The sequence below is a fragment of the Numida meleagris genome, chromosome 16, assembly GCF_002078875.1.
Source record: "Numida meleagris isolate 19003 breed g44 Domestic line chromosome 16, NumMel1.0, whole genome shotgun sequence".
Taxonomy (NCBI): domain Eukaryota; kingdom Metazoa; phylum Chordata; class Aves; order Galliformes; family Numididae; genus Numida; species Numida meleagris.
This window is the reverse complement of record NC_034424.1, coordinates 9,518,448-9,539,281: the sequence shown is the minus strand read 5'-3', so window position 1 is coordinate 9,539,281 and position 20,834 is coordinate 9,518,448. Positions and strand designations below refer to the sequence as shown.

The 20,834-nt window shown below is 45.0% G+C and overlaps 1 protein-coding gene across 2 annotated transcripts in view; it reads left to right on the top strand.

Moving 5' to 3' along the window:
- The window catches only part of MAPKAP1 (mitogen-activated protein kinase associated protein 1), an 84,849-nt gene that overhangs the window by 51,920 nt on the left and 12,095 nt on the right, over positions 1–20,834 (top strand). The window contains exons 8-9 of one of the 2 annotated variants that reach the window (XM_021414022.1): positions 10,883–10,990; positions 17,108–17,248. In XM_021414022.1, the coding sequence (XP_021269697.1) occupies positions 10,883–10,990; positions 17,108–17,248 (249 nt within the window). The remainder of the gene's footprint in view (positions 1–10,882; positions 10,991–17,107; positions 17,249–20,834) is intronic. The other variant, XM_021414023.1, reaches the window with a different exon arrangement.

Sequence of the window (20,834 nt, the reverse complement as noted above, 5' to 3'; positions counted from 1 at the left end):
TACTGAACATTGTGAGCACTCCAGCAGCTGAAAGTTCAAGTCTAAAGTTGGTCTGAAATGCAGCAGATCTATGGAAAGGGAATGGTGTGCTTGAGATCATGAGCAAAAGAACTGCTTCTTCCTAAATTGATCAGTGGAAATGTCAGGTATGGCGCAGTCTAGAATTTGGAGAGAAAAACATGATGAAGTCTTGAAAAGCCTTTTTATGAGGTGAAGTTTGGGTGGTTCGGTACTCGGTACAGTTCTACTCCTTAGAAATCAGTAAGAGTCTTAATATTAACTTCAAAAAGGAATAGACTCCAGGTGTGCTTTCGCGCTCCTGCCCTCGTGTTTTGCACAGAAATCCTGCAGATGTGCAGATCCTGCTGTGAACTGCAGAGCTCTGGTATCAATGCAGCGGTTGGTTCACTCCACCGCTAAAACTTCGTTGTACACAGTCAGTCCTGTGTGTGTTTCTACTGGCCTTACTTTTCCCAAATTTTCACGTTAGCCACTTAGTCAGCCTGCACTAAGAATTCCGTTTAGGGGGCAGGTACGCTTTAAATCCCGTTCATTAGGAGGGCTCTCAGGCAGACAAGGAAGGCGCAGTCGTTCTGAGCAGAGGGGCAGAGATCCCCGTGTTCTGCGAGCGCAGCGCAGCGCTGGGTCTGACTGCAGCCCTCGAGGTGCACTGGGTGGGTAGGTCCTGTCAGGCTTCTTGTTTCTGCGCTAAAACCCACATTGAATAGTTTCTATAAAGTATGTTTGCGTGGCTTAGAATTGTAAGAACGTAAGAAAGATGATGGCTTCATTCTTGATGCTTTGTACATCTCGATGCCATGGTGATTCTCAAATTAAATATGTGCAGGAACTATATGTACACTTGGAAGCTATCTTCCCTGCCTTTCAGCTGTCTCATTCCTTTTGTTCCTCAACAGATTTACTCCCTAGGATGCCGGTTGCCTTTTTTTCCATGGCTTGACTGAATAGACTATAAATACTAACGTAAAATAGGAATGCAAAGAGAATATGTGTAGAGGCTTTGGCTTTAAACGAATTAAGACCGATGTCCGTTTATAACACCTGAATGTTTTCAGAAGGAAATGAGAGTCAAAACTAAGCAATGTAGGATGCTGAAACATTGGAATAACGCTGCCTGTTCCTGGTCCGTGTCAGCCTCTCATCATTGGAAATTTCTTGTGAGTGGAGAAGCCTTGTCTGATTAATCTTGTCTGATTTTAAGTAGAAGTTCTTTGCAGGATGAACATGCTACTGATTGTTATTTAATAGCTGCTTCAAACTGTAAACATTCCTGAACCAGAAATGCTCAGTCCTTTTAAGAACAAAATGTGGCACAAGTTTAATTGTTATAAACAGTATCTTCTGCCAACATTTCACAGACGTGACCTGTATTTTCCGCAGGTTAGCGTGAGTTATTAGCTCAGTATTCCGTTCAGTTTGGAGAAAGACCGGTGCTTTTCTATAAATGAAAACAGCTGCTTTACAATAACATTCAAGTTCCTAACAGCTGTCAACTATTGCTTTTTGCATTCTTTAAAATACATAAAGTGACCGAAAATAGTCTAAAATAATCTTACTAATCTGGATAAGTGTATTATCTCACTGCCAAAGGAAGCTGAGTAATAAAGAGAAAAATTCAAGAAACAGGAATAGGACGTGGGGACGAAGCCTTCGTGCTGCGGTTCAGTCCTGCAGGGCGCTCGGCCCGGCTGCCCCTCGCAGCGCTGCGCTGTCCATCGGCAGGTGACACAGAGCTGTGCGGGCAGCACCGCCTGGTGCAGAATTGTGCTGTGAAGCATTTAACTTCTGTTCGCACTGAGCTGTTCCGTGACCCTTCAGAATCTGGTGAACAGAAGCGCAGAGTGAGGAGCACTGAGGCACACGTGAGACCTCTCTTTCATTCCGACAGCAGCGAGGGAAGAGGTCGGAGTTTTGTCGGAAACCACTTTCTAACATATAGTTTCAGCACCACTTTTAATGTCACATTTTGTATTTCAAACACGCTTCTGAAACTGTTGTAAACACATTTTTTTCAAAACTTAGGCAGGAGATAAACAAAAGCTGTAATACAAAGATACAGTTGGTCTGAAAAACCACGTATTGCCAAGTGCCCTGCCAGGCCCAAGGGAAAGTGCGAGGACGCGGTCACACCAAGGCTTTCCTTTAAACCTGTCCCACGATTTTCTTATTTCTGGAGTATTCTGCAGCTGCGCCAGTAGTAGTGGGTCTGGGTTTCCTTTGCTCCCTGCCGGCTGCAGGAGCTCCCAGCAGCGCTGCTGGGGCCGGAGCCGAGCGGGGAGCGGTGCGCTGGGAACGGGGCAGAGGTGTGGGGAGAAGCGCAGTGCGGGCAGCCCGCAGAGCAGCCCGTCCTCCCCCAGCTCGCGGCTGGGGAGTCGCGTGTTGGACAGCACAGGACGGGGGGAACTGGCAGTATGGGGAAGATGGGATGGAAGTAACGCCTGGAAAGATGGAGAGATAATAGAAGGGAGGAGAATTAGGAAGATGAAAGAAACCACCTAAATCCACAGCCCTGTGATTAAAGTGTTTTTAAGAGATGAACCACGATTAGAATAAACTGTCATTGAAGTCGGATGTTGTCGTTGAAGATGGTAACTGAGGAGCTTAAAATTAAAAGTAAATATGTTAGAGTAGGCGACGCATATGTTTGCTCTGACTCTCAGAGATGGAGGCCTCAGCATCTGTGACAGTGAAGAGCCAATTAATTTGTATTTTCTTGTGCTTGCACGCGTGCTCTTCTGCTTAATGGTAGTTTTGAGTTTCCTTGGCTTTCAGTGCTTTGTTTTGGATAATTATAGCATCCCTGCAGAGTTTGCTGCCCTCAGTTGTGAATGGCTTTACCTGGAAATACTTCAGAAAGGCTGTTTTTCTTTGCACTAAGCTGTTTACACTAGCAAGATACAAATTTAAAAACATCAATATTCGTAGATCCTTGGCCAGACTTCCTCCTGCTGGCTGCCCCCGTCTCACCAACAAAAAAATGTATTTAAAAAAATAAAGAAAACGCTTAAGTTTAAGCACACAGCCTCCAAATGTCACGGCTTTCTCCCTGGTGCGCCTGTCCCATTGCCAGGCTCAGCGAGGAGCCGGCTGGATTGTTCACATGTTATTTCTTCAGCAAAATGCCCTCTGAATTGGTGCTGAGCAGGGTGAGCACCTCTGTGCTGGGGGGGGTGGGACAGGGGCTGCTTGGAACGATTTCCGTCTGCCTACAGAGGCGATCTGTTTTGCAGCAGCAGTGATTGATTTCAGCGAGCCCTTTCTCAGAGCGCTGACGCTGTGCAGACACGGACGTGGCGGGGGACGGGATGCTGGTGGACGTGGAACAGCTCATGGGGAATAAAGTTTGTGAATAGTTTGTCAGAATAGAAATAGCTCGTTAGTCCTGTGCATTTGGGCTGATGGGATTCTGGACATCGGCCCAAATTGTGTAGGAAAATGTTTCACGTCTGGCCTCTGAAATGAAAGTGAAATATAGAGTTGAATCTCTTCCAGAGCTGTTGGTATTGAAATCGCACATTTATTGGTTGTTCTGGATTGGTGATAAAGCTGTAATTTATGTGACATTTTAAATTCCACAGTTCAGCATTTGAATGGTAGAGGTTTTTGTTTATTTTATCCACTGATGAAAGAAGATACTACTGTTACAGCAGGTACGTTGGTGGGACCATCTCGTTTGCTTTTTGGGAAGCTCACGGAGCACCCGCTGAGCGGTCATGTTAGCTGTGGCGTGTCCTGATGGTTACCCAGGAGAAAAGCACCTTTCCGGCTTGGAGATCCGTGCTGGTAACGGAGACCGTGTGCCAACGTGCAGCCCCAGTGGCAGCGGAGCCCGGGCTGTGGCTGTGCAGCAGCTGCAGAGGAGCCCTGTGCTGCGCTCGCTGCAGCGTGCATGGCTCTGCCGCTGCCCTGAGCTCCAGTTATCTCCCAAATCTGTGATGAAACGCCGTGTGTGCATTGTTGTGTTTTGGCCGTAGGTACCTCATGTTATAGGTCAAAGATGATGATTTCTTTCTCCTTTCAACTTTATGTAGAACTACGTTGCTAATGCAGAAAGAATTAAGGTCTGTAGTAAAAATTAAGTATTTCTGTTACTATTCCGCAGACCGGCTTGCTACAAAGCTGCAGGCATTCTGCCTTTCTGTTCTACAAAAGAGCAATACATAAACGAAGTGTGTTTGTTCCTTTTTAAGGGGCTTTTGACTAAATTCTTTAATTTCACTGGCTGTCAAGGTAGTGTTAAGTAAAATGGGTTTGAACTGCTGTAGTTTTTGTGTACTGGACTAGATGTCAGAAACCTTTGCCATCACTGGAAATTCTGTCACTCTGGATTTACTATCTGTTTCCCACAGCTGAATTCTTAAGCAGTGTGATTTAACACCTTGGCTCTCCATCAGCAAGTCCTGGCATTTATTTGAATGCATTACACCACTGGTTTCCATAAACTATTTTACAATTGTTTCATATAAATGACTGTTTATTTCTACAAAAACCATCTGTATTTCTGTGGAGAGCAGCAGATAACTGTGTAAAATTTGGTAATGTCACAACAGTGCAAGTTAAGAAAAAGCAGATTGGACTTGAAGAAAAAGTCTCGTGCTTGTGCACAATATTAGAAGTTTGTTTTCACTATTCAGATATCTTTATTAACCAGTATTTGCGTTTGTAATGATAAAATCTTTGCTCCACTTTAGAGGTGTTGAAGGATGTTGGGGATTTTTAGCAGATAAACAGACTTAAGATGTCCTCACAGCAGCGGGGTTTGAGATGTAAACATTCTGGCTTTACAGCTATTTCCTCTCGAACTGTTTACATATTTTCTGTTGTTCTATTGCCATTGCCAAGCACACAATGCAATCCTTGCCCCTTCTGTCGCATTCTAAGAGAAAATCACAATGCAGGAGTCCCGAGACCCCACTCCATTCTCAGGTTTTTGCTTTCTGCAAAGTATTGATCCCTCTCCTTCGACCCCCTTTTGTTTATAGTCTTTGCTCTGTCTTATGACCAAGGGTCAGTGTCCAGTGCCACCAGGGCTCTGCACCCGGCGCGCTGGGTTCCTCCCCGCTCCATGCACACAGGGCCGGGTGAAAGCTGGGCTCCTCACTGCGCTTGGCATGGCTGATGCTTTTTGACAGACTATGTGGAAGGGTAGAAGTACATAAATGTCCTCTTCTTTATGGCCTTGTGATAGCCATAGCATATTTCCAGCAATAATAAAGAAGTGGTAACAACACATAAATATAAACATAGTTTAAACTAAAAAGAAATCGCACTTTCAAAACGTAGCAAAGCAGTAAAGCAGTAAATCACGCATCCTTGTGAAAGAAGAAATTTAAAACAGGGAAGGACCAGAGACATCGACATTAAATGTTCATCAGCCGTTTCCTTTCCTGTCTTATCCCTGTACTTCAGCAGAGCCCGAAGCACAGCTCACGTTCACTTTTGTTTCCTGCCTGGCTGCCTGGCTGCTGCTGCAGTGATCGTTAGGCAACGGCCGCCAAACTGCCCTCAAATTTCTAATATCTCATTTTCAAGTTTGGAATTGCAGCGGTGTGCGCGAGACGTGGGGCTGCCGCGCTGCGGGGGCTGCTGTGCCGTCGGGCAGAGCCTTCGTGTGCAGCGCTGTGTGCGGACAGTGAGTTCCGAAACTTGTCCACGAGCAGGCAGGCGTCACGGACAGCATGGGGAGAGCTCGCTTACAAACGTGCTGCACTGTTCCGTGGGGTGTGATAAACTGCTCCCGCTCGCCTCACTCAGGGTTCTTTGGAAGAGTGTGAGGAGAGACCTGCATTCCTTGGCTTCCTTTTAGCTATGCAAAATTTTAGCGAAGAACAAAATTAGAAGGTGACATGTGGACAAATGCAGTGTACTGAGGAAGAAATCAGCGCAGCTTTTGTAGGGGAGGTTGTGCCCCAGAAACGTGTGAGCAGCCCCTGACGCCAGAGACCCTGTGAATAAGGATGATGCGTTTTATACGGCACACTTAGATTTCCAAAAAGATTTGACAAAGGCTCATAAAGCAATTAAGCTGTCATGGGATGAGAAGGAGGATCCTCACACGGATTAATAATTGATTAAAAGACAGGAAACAAAGAATAGGAATAATGGCTCTCCATTATTAGTAACTAGGTTACTGGTGGAGTTCCACTGGAACTGGTAGAACCTGCATTGTTCAGTTAATGTGCAGCGTGGAAAAGGATGTGAATGCTGATGTGACAAAATGTGCTGTTGATACAAAAGAAGCAAGAATAGTGCAAATAAAAGCTGTCTGTGAAGCGCTGCAGAGGTATCTCACAATGCTGAGTGACAGGACAATAAAACGAGAGAGGGAATTCAGTGTCAATGAGTGCAAAATAATATACATGGTGAAAAGCAACCGTAACTATACGTATACAATGATGGGCTCTAATTACCTTCCATCAGTCAAGAAAAGTATCTTGGAGTCGTCATGGATAGTTCTCTGAACACTTCAGCTCAGTGCTTAGGAGCAGTCAGAAAGACAAATAGAACATTAGAAATTAGGAAAGGAGGAGAGAACAAAACAGAAAGTGTTACTGTGCCAGCGCATAAATCATGGAGTGCCCACATCTCGATTGTTATATTTTATCTTAAAAAGGATAATATCTTAAAAAGGATAACAATAATAGCAACAAAGATGCAGTGATGTATGAATGCAAAAATGGATCAGACATGAAATGAGGAGTAGATTCTAAGCAGAGATCTTTTGCGAGTTTGGAAAATGAGATGACCGGGCACGAGGGGGGTCTGTGACGTGCGTGGGTAGAGACGGTACACTGGGTAAATTGGGAGGGTTTTATCACCATTGTTTGTAAAACACAAACTGCATGGCACCAAAAGCAGTGGGCAGACAATAATGTTTTGAAACAAAAGGGAATTCTTTTTCTCACACAGTGCAATAAATTATGAGAGTCAATGTTATGGAAATCAGAAATTCAAAAGTGTTTTGAACAAATGCCTGGGCAATAAAGGGAGCGGAAGCAGTTGACAAAAGAGCATAGCTGGAGCTGGGGCTTTTGTGAGAATTCAGGAGCTCATGGGAGCTAGGTAAAGATAAGGGCTGAGCAGGATGTAGCGCTGTGTTTTGTTGCAGACTAACACTAGAAATGTCGGTTCTGTTTTAAACCATTTGGGTGGGTTTTTTTTTTTTTTTTTTTTTGTTGTTGTTGTCATTTGTTTCTTTTATACTGGTGTGTTTAGAAAAGGTTAGGTTTAACAACTCCACAAACATTAAATATCAAGGTAAGTCTTTCTGTAATCCTCGTTTTATCTTATTAACTTGTTTGCAGATTGGGATGGCTTTTGTTTGGGGTTTTCCTTAAAGCCTCCTTCTCTTTTTAAGTGTTAGTATTTGTTTATTGTGCAGATTCAACCCCTGACCGTGGTATTCTTCATTGCTATTGAAAGTTAATGGGGGAAAAATTGCATTCCAAACATTTGAACCTGTAGTAGCCATAGCTGAACTTAGTTGATCTCTGGTGATCGGTTCAATTTAGTTACGATTTTTAGCCATTAGGCTGGGGCTGAATGATGGTGATTTGGTTGAGGCCAAATGTCTGTAGAAAATTGGCTGTTTGATAAGAGCCCTGTTATCAGAGGGGGATACTTTCTCATTTACATTTAGATGAGTATTGATTATTTATTTACTCAGAGAAGTGAGATTCGTTCCCAATCTTATCTCTCTAGTCTCTGCTTGTCAGCAGAAAGAGAGATAGAGCTCCTGACATCAGCCCAAGATAACAGCACTTTGTAGTGAAGATAAAAGTTGGAATGGGCCTTTTTCTAGTCTTGACTGAAAGGATAAGTTTTAAAAATTAGAACTGATGGGTCATGCTTTCAAAACCCCATTCTGAAGGCTTTGCAGTTTAAATGGCAACAGAATTGGTTTGTTGTTACACGGATGGCCATTCGCCTTTTGTAAGAGAGACGCTTAATTTGATTATGCTGTGCGATTCTTCCTGGGACATGTTGGTGTGGTGCCGTAGGAAAATAACGCTACAGATGCGGTATTGCAATTTTTCTTGTCCTTAATTCCCAATAAGCCTTCCTCTGTTGTAAGGGGTATCTTTAAATAGTAAGGCACAGTAGGTGCCCGTGAGCAGAGAGCAGCCAGCAGTGGTGCCGGGGGTTGAGTGGGGCTGGTAGGGGCAGCGGGGTGGGTGTGTGGGGACGGTGTCAGCCCCACTCGTGGGCAGCGGCCGGGGCGTTGGTGCGGGCCCAGGAGTGGGCAGTGGCTGCAGCTGGCAGCCGGGGTACGGCGCGGTGCTCTGCCCCGTGCAGAGCAGGACAGGAGCGAGGTGCCCGTGCTCCCCAGGGCTGGGCGTGCCACTGGGCCTCGAGCTGCCCCCTAGGGCTGAACGAAGGCTTTGCTTGGGGGATTTTCCTCTCGCCGTTTTGTGGCTTCTTTCAGACAGACGCTTGAGTTCTCTCCTTCCTCTGCAGAGGCACGACTTTGCTTTTCCAGGCCCTGCTTGCTTTAACCCAGCAGCGGTTTCTTTCCCTCCAACTATTTGTGACAAAGCCCGAGGACTGGAGCTGCAGCTCATACCCATTCCCTTGGTTCTTGGGGGGGTCTGCTGCCTCCAGCGCTCCTGCAGCCGCGCGGAGCCTTTGCATCAGGTGACTGAAAGCCACAGAGCCCGGCGACCGCAGCCCGAAATGTGGTTGGGATTCTCACAGCCGTGCTCTGTTAGGAGGCCGTTAAATCACGTAATGTTTCTGCTACAATTACTTCGTTTGAACTCGTGAGGGACGTCTGGTAGTAAAACTCCCCCGCAGAACCAGCCGGATGGTTGCCATCTGCTGTGAAGTACAGGCCACGTAAATGTGCACAGACATGTACTGTGTATTGTTTCAGAGTAGGTACTATAGAAATCTATTTATACTTTTTTGTGAATTTCTTAGTATTTCCTGTTTTAAAGGAGTTATTCACAGAGAAGGTTGCCTGAGTTTCTGAGCAACATGGCTCAGAGGAGCAGCGCTCCGTTCGGGAGCAGAACGCTCCGCACACGGCTTTGGGGAGACAAGATGGGAAGCTGTAATTGAACGTCTGCTGTAGTAAATTTAAAATTAATTGGCTAACAAATGTCATTTCTTAGGCATGCCATTGGAGGCTAAGATACTTAATTGTCTTATATGTTTTAAATATTTCATCACATACTATCATCATTCAAAGTCAGAAAAATATTCAGAAATATTTTAAATACTCCTAAAGAGGGAGTAGCTTTATTTCATTATTTCAGTTCCAGTTATTTTGTTATATAAAGACCAGTGTAAAGGTGCTCTGTATCCTTGTTCAGCCTAACCGGCCTCAGAGCAGCAGGTTGCTGCGGTCCCCTCCAGCAGCCGCCTTTTCTCCAGCGTCAGGAGCAAAGTTTAAGAAGTTGGACACGGCATGATCTGATTAAGATAACATTGTCATCAGAACTTTGCTTCAGAAATTATAAACACTCCTTGAGGTGTTAAGAGTTTGCAAGGATTGGGGCGGGGGCAAGCTCTTGGAGCACTCACGGCAGCCACGTTGCTGTGCCCCTTGCTGTGCTGCTGCCCAGAGACAGGAGAGCAGGGCAGTGCTCCCAGCCGGGCACGCAGCTCTGGGGCTGGCAGGGGACCACAGGGAGTGCACTGTCTCTGGGGCTGCAGCGAGGACGGAGCCTGTGCCCAGCCCAATGGGGCTTCTCCCTGCCAGGTCTTTGAGCGGCATCAGCACTATCTCCTTCAGTGGTGTGGTTTGAGAGGAAAGAAACTGACACCTGAATCTTCAAAAAGACCTATGACTAAAGGAAATGTGTCTGAAAATAACTCATTTTAAGCAACAGCGTCATTATGTGCTCATGTTCAATTCAGTTATATGAAATAGGTTTTATCTTCAGCAGATGTAATGGTAGCAATATATAGGTCTCTGCAAAAAGATCAAATTCCCCCTGCTGAAGACCCTTCCTGCTCGTTGCAGCCATCCAGCTGCTGGGACACCAGGTCCTTCCCTCCAGGCAGCCTGGGTTCCTGGTTATGCAGGGAAATCCTTCACGCTTGCTGGCAGTGCAGCCTTCTGAAAAATGCACTGTTGGCAAAGGTAGAACTAGCCAAATCGAGTGGAGCCGATCTTCATAACAAAATGCAGTTCTTAAAGGAAGTTACAAAAGAAGGGCTGTTTCCCGGATATTTCACAATGCTCTGTGCAGACACCGCTGAGCCACATAATGGGCTTTCCCTGACTTTCTCATCATGTCTGTTTGGCCGAGCACCCACAAGAGAAGTGGGCTTTGGTGCCGAGCTGGAAGAGCTGTGTGCTGAGGCGTGCCGGGCAGCCATGCAGCAGCCGTGCTGACTGCCTGGGGTGGAGCTGTGCCATCCTCGGAGGCAGCAGCCAGGCAGCGACCAGGGATGGGTGTTCTGTACCAGAGCCACGGAGAGGGCAGAGCGGCTGGGAACACACGCACTGTGCTTTTCACATCAGGAAAAATGCCTGAGTAATACAGCATAGATAGACACTGAGATCCGGATAGGAATTTCTTAAAACAGGCAGTGCCCTTGTCTTGCAGCATGGGCAGGGTATTTAATACAGGTTCATTTAGTGTAGGAATAGTGCAGAAGCATTGGTCATAATTTGGTCAGCAGCGAAGTGGGTAGCACTGCTGGGCAGCCCAAGGTGTCTGGAATATTCTGTCTTCTTGCACACCAGCCTCCCCCTTTTCATAATAGGGCCCTTCCCTTTGGAAAAGAACTTTAAAACATAAGTGTCTACCTGCCTTACTTCTAGGGTATGAGTAATCTCATAGTAGTTGAACGTGATAAGCCATCACTTTGTTAGAAAACAGATGATTTTACAAGTTACTTTATGTTTCAGGTCCTCAGTATCGGCTGGAGAAGCAGAGTGAACCTAATGTCCCAGTAGATTTAGACTGTACCTTGGAGAGCCAGAGCACTTTGGAATTCTGCCTTGTCCGAGAGAACAGTACGTTTGCCCTTTTCACTTTTGCTCTTGTAAATTGCTTAATCTCACATAAGTTATGTGTTTTGGAATACAAGCTGTACTGTCTGGGCAAGTAAGTTCTGATGAGACCCTTTCCTGAGGCACTACTCTGTTGTGCCAAAAGAATATTCCAAAGGGAAATGATGGATTTCATACCTTTTAGTAAACAGTCTGCATCCTGTTTATCACTTCATGATTAATCTTTTTCTGTTAAACTCTGCTTTGTAAAGTTATGACCAACCCTAAGAAACACTGGAAACATGAAGCTTTTTCTGTTGCAGACACTGTTCAGTGAATGAAGTAGTTGGCCTGCAGTACACTTTGCCATGTCTACACTGCTGTAGGAGTCAGTGACATTTTTCATTAGAATTTAAAGAAATTAACTATGAAGCTATAACTAGAGCAGTATGATGATTTTTAAAATGGCAGACAAATAGTCATCTCCCCAGCTATGCTAAAATGTTTTTACTCTGTTACTATTGTAATGATCCTAATATCATTTCTTGATTTACTTCTTTACAAAAAACTATGTGAAACTTATAAAATAGACATTTAGCACAGATTTATGTTTGTCCTCTGTCCATGTTATTCCATCCTTCAGTCTCTCCAACTGTTGTGCTCTCAGTTTTAGTTCTTTTTCGTTCTATTTTAGCTGTCAAAATTGTGATTGTACCGATGAGGAAACTTTCAGCATTTATGTTCTCAGGACCGTGTTCAGAGCATTTGCTGTGAAAATCACAGTAAGCCATTTTCAAGAAGCATGAGATTTTTTTCTTGCTTTTCAAAGACGAGACCCTTTCATTTATGCTTTCCCGCTATAGCGTTTTGTATTTTGTCCTGAAAAGACAGCAGACCATCACCAAAGTAACTCCTAACTCCAGTGGCAAGCGAAGACTCTGCTTCTGTGTAAGGAATAGCAAAGCTGCGGCACGGCTGCAACGAGCCCTGTAGCGGTACATCAGTGCTGAGCTGAGGTTAAGCGTTGTCTGCCAAAATATTCTTGGCACTCCTGCTTTCTTTCTTCATAATATGGTTCTAAGAAACTGCAAGAGAGAATGATGCAAGAGGTAGAGAAGTTGCGCGCTGTGCGTGAGGAAGTGAAGCAATTGTAGCCTCACTGGTCCAGTCGCACTGTCCTGAACTCCCCAACGTCAGCATCCCAACTGTTGTTTTTGTGTCAATTTTTGGTCTATGAAAAGATGCATACTAGTCACACTTTGGTAGGTTTTGCATATTTTGATTAAAAATAACATCTTTGTATGCAGGGTCTGTAATTAAAAGTAGATTTTATACACTACATTTTTAACTTATTTTTGTTATCTGTGGAAGAGCCCCCCCATGACCGGGAAGCATTCATACTGATGCTCTGGGCCCTCGTGAGCCACTGGGTTACTTTGCTCATCAATCTGTTCTAAGTTTGTGAGCCACTTAGCAGGTGACTTGGCAGGGCACAGGAGAGCCTCGGAGGGCTGCGCAGCCACTTCATGGTTCAAAAGCAGGTCACTGTTTGAGTTTGTTCAGGGCTGGCAGTAATCTAGGCAAAATAACAACTGCTTACGCACACTCTGTATCTTCTCTGCCGTGATGTAACTGAGCCCTCTCTGAATTGACACCACATTCCCATAAAGAATGCAAGAGGAGTTTCTCCCCCGAAATGTAGGTGAATTTAAAGTGATGTTCCATTGTTCCTGCTCAGGGGTATATGCGAAACAGCCATGCAGTGAACTCTACACAAACAGATGTTCAAGGACAATGCAGTATATAAAATCAGTCATAATTCATGCATTGTAGTCCAGTTCCCCACACGTGTTGAGAAATTGGATGCTGTGGTGCTTAAGGAGCCATGTTTTGGCACGGCATTAGAATAGAAATAGAGGCAATTTTGCACTATTAATAAAATAACTTGAAAATTCTAAGTAACATCAAAATTTTAGTTCATGTTGGGCATTTTGTTTTTATTTAAAGTATTTTTAGCTTCAATATGCCACTTAGAGAAAACTCTGTTATACTAACTGTAATTTTTTCAATCTGCTCTTCGTAGTCTCATATCCATTCATAAATACATGTGCACATATATACATAAAATGCCAAATATCTGCTGATAAAATAGCTGCCAGTTTCCTTTGGGCAAATAGAAAGTTTATATTTCAAGGTATTAAATGAAACAGAGAACTTTCCATTATTAAAAATATACACAGAGAAATCCCACATCTCTCCAGCTTTTACTAATGACATTCAGACTAATAAAGTGTTTCCAATATTTAGAACTATTTAACTTGCACTAAGATTTATCTTTAAGCTAAAAGCCGGCACTTTGTAATGTGAAATGCTTTTATGTGTAGTGGCAAAATATTCATGGCTGATTTAGTTTTATTCTTACTATCTCACTTCTGGAAAGTTCCTCTTTCTCATTTTATCATTAAATAGTAATTAGTATTCAAGGGAAATTGGTCTTAATATATTAAAATTAGTTTAGTGCCTTTAGACCTGTACCAAAGGCAGTGTCTTATTGGAAATTGTAACTGGGGACTCTGTATGTAATTAATTGTATTACAATTAAGAACTTTCATTAAGCAATAGACAAGTACATTAAAGTAATAAGGGGACATTTCTGCAGCGCAGTCAACTTTATATTTGTTGTTTCATTGAGGAGATACAGGTTCACTTGCTCTTGAATGGGATTTTCTTAAATATTTTAAGAAGCTATATTACAAGCAGCATCTTTATGTTCTGATATTACAAATACATCCCTTTTAGACGCCCCCCAGCGCTTCCAGGAGTGCGTGCTGGATAAGCTTCAGCTTTCTGACACGACCCTTCCAGGCTCGCACCTCTGGTGCCGTAGCGCTGCTATGTTACTGCTGCTGCAGCTCCCCGTGGGCCGGAGCCCAGCAGCGCTGCGCTGCAGACCCTGCTCGCCGCGTGCCCCGAGGGTGGGAGGGCTGCACGGTCCTTGGGCAGCTGCCCCGCATGGCCCTGTCTGTGCTCAGGGCTGGGGCAGCACCGTGCGCTTCCTCTGGGCCGCTCTTTCCTACTCTGCTCATGGGTGCCCGTGCCCTGCTTCTCCAGCCGCTGCGCCCCGCGGTGGCTTTGTGAGAGGCCTGCTGCCTCGCCGTGCTTGGTGCTGCGTGCAGGCTCCTACCTGCGCCTTGTCTGTCCTGCACGCAGCTCCAGCTTCTTTCGTTGTTTCTTTCGCAGTGTAACTCTTAATTAGGCAGACTGTGAGCAGAACTGCAGAGCTCTGGGTGTTCTCTGCAAGCCGTTACGCAGAGGCCTTTGTTTCTGGCCCAGGCCAGGGCTGTGCGCCCTGCCGGCCGCTGGGCAACTCTCAGGCGAAGCGCCGGCCCCAGCATCCACTTTACTTGATTGTCTTCCCAAGCAGAAGCTTTTATATTCAAAAGCCACAGTGCGATCTCCATTACAAATACCCTGACAGGCCTGTAAATATTTGACAGGTTTATTCACAGCTGCTTGCATGTGGAAAATATTTTTACGATTTTTCCCCCAATCAGCCGAGGAGATGGCGCTTCTCTCCTCGCTGAATTCCGGCAGTCTCGCAGACATCCTCGGAGCTGCGGGGAGAGAGCAACGTGCCAAGCTCTGCAGTCAGGTTTTTCCCTGCAGGGCATTTCTCTCTGTTGTTACTGATATTACTGCTATTATCCAATGCACCCTCAGGGGTCCGGGTGTCTTGCCATCTTTAGACAGATGATCTGTTTTGATGGTGGAGTTTCTGGCTGCTCTCCCAAGAGCAGCAACTGTAGAATTCTGTAAACCTGAATCCATTCACAAAGCTTCATAAAACAAAATCAGCGGAGGTTATGTGATGCACAGAGGATCTGAAATGCTTCCAGCGCAAAATCCTGCTGTTCCCTCACGTCAGCCACAGCAGAGTGCGCTCCTGCAGCTTCACGCGCCTGCTTGCTCACGTTTGCAGTCACAGCGACATTTTTTTCCAGGATGTGACCTGGCAGGCTGCTAATTTTCTTTCTAATCCTTTTAATTGGGATGTGTGCCGTGTGAGAACAGCCGCATGGCAGTAGCTACAGGCAGGCAGGGCTGGGGCACAGCGGCAGCGGGACCGGGCAGAGCTTTCCTTCGGGAGAGGTGCAGGGCTGAGGTTCGTATGTTCTTTCTGTTTCGTTAGGGAGGTGTTAACGATGGCAGAGCATTAACGATGTCCTCGCGCTGGGCCAGGAGCGGGCAGTTGCTCCCTGAGCCCTGCCGTGCTGTCACCCTGCTGCAAGATGCTTCTGAGTGCACCAAAAAGTTTGACATATCTCAGTGTATCTTTGAAGTACTGCAGCATGAGAGTTTGACATGATACATTATGATAATCCATAGTATAGAGACATTAACACAGGGGTCTTTGACAAAATACATTGTAATGTCTCTGAAGGAGCCATTACAATTTATCTTGTCATTCTGGAGCATGGAGTGGTGGCGATGTTAAGATGGCTCTGCATAAATTCGCGTGTAGGCCATTTCCTTTGATTTTTGGAATTTTTTCAAGCCGAATGGCACAGCCCAGTTTGTAGCTTAACCCCTCTGCCCCACAGCAGAGGTGCTCCCCATGGGGCTGCAGGAGCAGGGCAGTCGTCTCGGCCCTGCTGCGGGTGGGACAGAGGTGATGAAATGCAGGTCTTCTCTTGTGCACTTTCATCGTGTATTTTGACTCATGTAGCAGTGAATGCTCACCTTACCTTAATGCAGGCATGAATGATGTTTGTTATAAGCAGTGACGTTTGTAACTGAATTAACAAATAGAGGATGGAGCACTCCTGGAAAGCTGGGAAGGAGCTCAGTTCCCAGTGGTTTTGTTCCTGCTCTCTCCTGTGTTGTCCTGCTTACAGCCGCCGCCCTGATATTTTCCCTTGCTCAAGAAAATGGTGGCTAGCTCCAAAATTACCCTGTTACAAGGGAGTCTGCTTTGGAATCAATGGTAGGGACTTGACTCCAGTGCCAGGGCTCCCCACCGAGCCGCTGCCTTTCCAGCACGGGTGCCTTTCTTGTCAGGGCCGAACCTGGGAGCTCTCCAATCCCTGGGAGCTGGAGTGCCCGGGCTGGGGCTGAAGGTAGCGAGGTGGGCGCAGTGAGGCAGGGACGGAGGTGGGCAAGGTGTTCCCCCAAGTGCTCCACTGCGTGCTGTGTCTTTAAGGCCTGTACTGAAACTCCAGCATCTCATCTTCCCATTATTAAAATTTCAGCAAATATAAAGTTTTCATTAATCTCCTGCAGCAAATTTAGTACTCTGAACTGGCATTTGGTTCAGCTTTTAGGGCTGCATTAGCTGGGATATTGAACAAAACGTGTCATTCTTCAGTATCTACTTGAAGAAGCTAAATCAGTTTTCAGATATATTTATACCGCTTTATCTAACAGCACTGGAATGATCATTTAGAGCTGAGATGCTTTATTAGCAGCTGGCATAGAAATTACTTTGTGCAAAATTATGTATTGCATTATAGTAATGTTTAAATTGGTGTTAATCCAATGTCATAAAACAAAAAAATCCTTAAAATGTGTTGCATTTTTTCAGTAATTGGGATTTTGGCTTAATGAGATGTTACCTTTTATAAAACCATACCTGCAGCAGTAACGAGAATACTAATTGACAAGTAAGCTTCTGTACCACGAGCTGAGTCGGGTGCAGAGGCGGTGCCGGCAGTGCAGGGGACCGCGATGCACCGCACCGGGCTGTGCTGCTGCCAGGAGAACCGTGCAGGTGTGGGCACCCACGGCCGTGGCTGGCACTTGCCCGGGGCAGTGAGTGTGGTGGGGCCGGGCTCAGGCGCTGCTTCCCCACGTGCTGTGCTGGTGCAGAGCCCGCGCAGCAGCGCCCATGCCCCACGAGGAGCTGACGTGGGGACATTGCGCTGCTCTGCACCGGGACGTGAACTTATGCTGTAACGTCTGCAGTGAACTGGTGCCGTTGTCTGTGGATGGAGCGTGAGAATGTCCTCCCACTGCCGTGGGCCCTGAGCACTTTCTTCTTTCCTAAATAAATTGGCAGTCCCTCGGTTTAGATGTCAATGCAGGTGCCCCCGCGCAGCCGCGTGCCGTCCTGTAACCTCTTGATCTTGTGGGCTTGTTTTGCAGGTTCGAGAGGAGAGGAGATCTCAGAGGAGGACCCTCAGATCGACATAGCCACGGTGCAGGACATGCTCAGCAGCCACCACTACAAGTCCTTCAAAGTCAGCATGATCCATAGGCTTCGATTCACCACTGATGTTCAGCTAGGTAAGTCAATCTCTACTAGAGTGCTGTGGAAAATTGAATGGTTCAAACCTTTGGCCATATCTAATAGCTAACTGTCCATTTCAGACGTTTTTAAGGCATTCATTATCACACTGGCCAGTTCTATCATGGAGCGCATCACTTGAAAGTGTTGCTAGCATTTCAGCAGTTAAAAAAAATGCTTTCAGTTGAAAATAATTTGGTATATTTATTATCCACCATCAGCTAGCACGTTTCTTCTGAAGGAAGGCCATTGCTTAATGACCCCATCTCTTTCTTTTTTTTTTTACTGAAAGATTTTAACAACCAAGTAGAAATTTGAAGTGAAACAAAATACAGCTAGCGTCTTCTAAAGGTGTTGTATTGTCCTTCTTCGCTTTCTGAATGGTTTTGAAAACCTGAAGGCCAAGGAATGACAGAATCTTGAATTATCAAAGCCCCATTACTGTTTTAAAATGATTGAATTGGTTTTTAACTTTGTGTTTAAATTGTGGAAATTTGATTAATGATGCGTTGGTGGGTGACCTGTGACATTCCTGCAAATATCATCCATAAAGAAATGATTCAGTGGCAAAATATTAGGGGCTGCGATGTTTACAAAACACATTTATTCTTGACAATTCAGTAGAATTGTTAAATTTAAGCGCTAGCATTCTCTGTATTGTTGTCTTTACAATCTCTTCACTCTTCCATCCTTAAGCATGTTATAAAAGCATATGTCTCTAAAATTTGTACAGGAGAGGCTTTCTTGGTGGTTCTGAGCTGTCTTGTTGAGGAAGGACTGATAGGCTGGTGCTGGAGCAGGACAGCGCTGGGCATGCTCTCTGCTTTTGAGCAAACTGTCTGGGAGCGAGAGTTTGCTTCCAGTGAAGTTTGACTCCCCGTATCTGGAATCTGTCTGAAATGAGAGCCCGAAGAGGTCACGACAGATAGCTACAGATAAACGGGTAAGGGAGAATAGCTGTTAAATGGAACAAGTGGTGTAACTTGTTTCGTAGCGAGGGAGCTGACCCTGCCCAGTAGCATAAGGACCATAACATTTCCCTTTCATATCGCTCCGTGGACGTGTATGCTTTCTGTCGGCAGCACACTGACAATGGGATTTTTATATTCTGATTACAGTTTAAAAATCCAAGAAGGCTTGGTGAGGTACTCACAGTCTGGGCAAACAGGCAGCGGCAAAGCCTCCAAATGAGCTCAAAATAATTGTGTAGTGCTGTTTTTTTTCTGCTGAATGTCTTTGCGATGTTAAAGGAGCAATGCTGGTAGAAGCAGCACTGAGGTGTTATTTGCACTAGTGATGCTGAGTGCTAATGCGTTAATTGTCTCCAAGAGACAGACTGCTCCATGCAATCTGAAGTATTAAAAAAAAGACTTTCTCTTTTAATCTGTAATGAGTAGCTATGGTTTTGCAGAAATTCCTTCTTGGCTTAGCAATCAGTTAGTGGTCAGTCCCTAAGGCTTTTCTCTGTAGCATCTGTATGTGTCATCGGTTTTATGGAGCAGCCACAGCAAAGCGACGGCTTTTCTAGAGATTCTGAAGCCACTGCATTGCTCCTTGTTGGCAGCATTGGTGGTCTGACAGCGACGCGGGTCCGATGGCAGCACAGGACGGCCATGCACCTCGCTGGGAAGCGGCGTGGTGACCGCGTGGAAATGCCCTTGTGGTTTTGGGGAGAGCCCCAGTTCCATCGGCTGAATGTGAAAGGGTGTATAAGTACATGCAAGTATTTATGTTATTTGCATAGATCCCATGCTGCATCTTACTTCACTTGTGTGGGGCAGGTAGCCAGAGTGTGAGCTGTGTCTGTGGATTAGTGTTTGCACAGTGGTACTTTTTGAAATGTTTTTAGCTGTCTGAAAACTGGTCACTGAATCTGACACAGGATTTACTGAAAATATTGGGGTCAGCTCGGTCATCTTTACATCGTGCATAGTTCTTCTTGGCGGAAAAAGGAGATGCAAATGAGGAGGGGAGGAATGAGCACCTCGTGAGCAGTGTTTTTGTTATAGCTGGAAGCGGTAGCCCCGGCAGCTTAAAGGCTAGGTTTGTGTGCCTTAGCTAATGGTAGATTGTAATGCACGTACAGCAGTGCTCCCAACATTTTTAGAAAGGTGCGGTCGCGTTGTGAAGGCACAAGACAAATTTGCTTGTGTACCGTGTTAGCAAAACGGAAAGAAGCGTATTGTCTTGGAAAACTGCTGCCAGAAAGCATCCCAGTGGGGCAGGGGGATCGCAGACCCGCAAGGGGAGCGAGAGTAGAACAGTGTTACTGGAGTACTGCAGCAGTGACATTTCTTTTGCTAAATTGAATGAATTAAAAAATCGCAGAAGAGGTGTTCTCGCTTATTTTCTGAGTATAATAAATTTGTGCTGTGATAGAGACTGTAGAAGCCACATACATAATACTGTTTTGATTTTAGGTTTCAAAGCGCACAGATTGCGAGAACAATAACACAAAAAAGACAGCATTCTTTGTCAATGTGCTCTTTGGATGTGTGTGAGCTTAAGCCAGTGATGTTGAGATACAGAAATAATGGATGAAGTATACAGCAACAATTTGCAGATAAAAATAATAGAAGTTAAAGTGTATTTTACATGATAAAAAAAAGATGAAAGAGGAGGAAGTCTGTTACATCTGAGACGGTTACAAAATCCATGCTTGGTGAAGTAGCCTCTGCTGAAAAGATTGATGCAATGGGGAGTGACCTTGGCTTGGAGCAGGAGCTGGTGATGTATGTATGAGCATCTCTCTGCTAAATGGACCCAGATTTGTAGCACTAATATACATGGAAGCCCAGAACCAAACTCAGGATGGCAATAAATCAACAGCCACTTTGGGTGTCATTTCTGGTTTATATTCCACTATTGTTCTATCACTTTAATTCATGTCACTATCATCTGTTCATCTGGAACAGTTTTATATAATTTTCCAGTGGAGTTACCTGACAAATCCTATCAAATTAACAAGGTACGTTAACAATATTGACTGACTGTGAATGCTGAAGTTGCAGGACCATGCCGTGAAATTTTTAAAGGATATTTTCGGGAGTGACTTTTTCTAAAAGAATTTGCACTTTTATTTTGGGAACTTGCCTTGACTTTTTTTTCAGGGAGAAAATAAGAACTTATGTCATCAATTTCACATATTTTGATTAAGCTACAGGAAATACCATTTTGAATAATCGATTACTGTGAAATAACAAAACTGATTTTAATTAATGTATCCAAAATTACATTACAAAACAAAGCGGGCTCCTGACAGAGTGTCAGCCTGCTCCCATTACCTAGTTCTAACAGTCCTTGTATTAATTGGACTCTTGATACAGTGCTTAATTGAAATGTGATATCTTTGATGCGACGTATGCTTAATGACAAAGTGCATTCTTGGATTAATAGAAGTGGGGAGGGAGTCGGTGGCATTGTTAGCACCTGTCTCAGCAGCCAGGGGTAAAGTGAAGGTTACCCTGTTTAGTGGAAAGGACAGCGGCGAACGGCTGCTGCGAGCGCGCATTGCTTGCTATGTGTGCTTTTGTTTTGGGTGCATAAAACACTGACAAAGGTGGTTCGCAAGTTGTATGGCAGTCA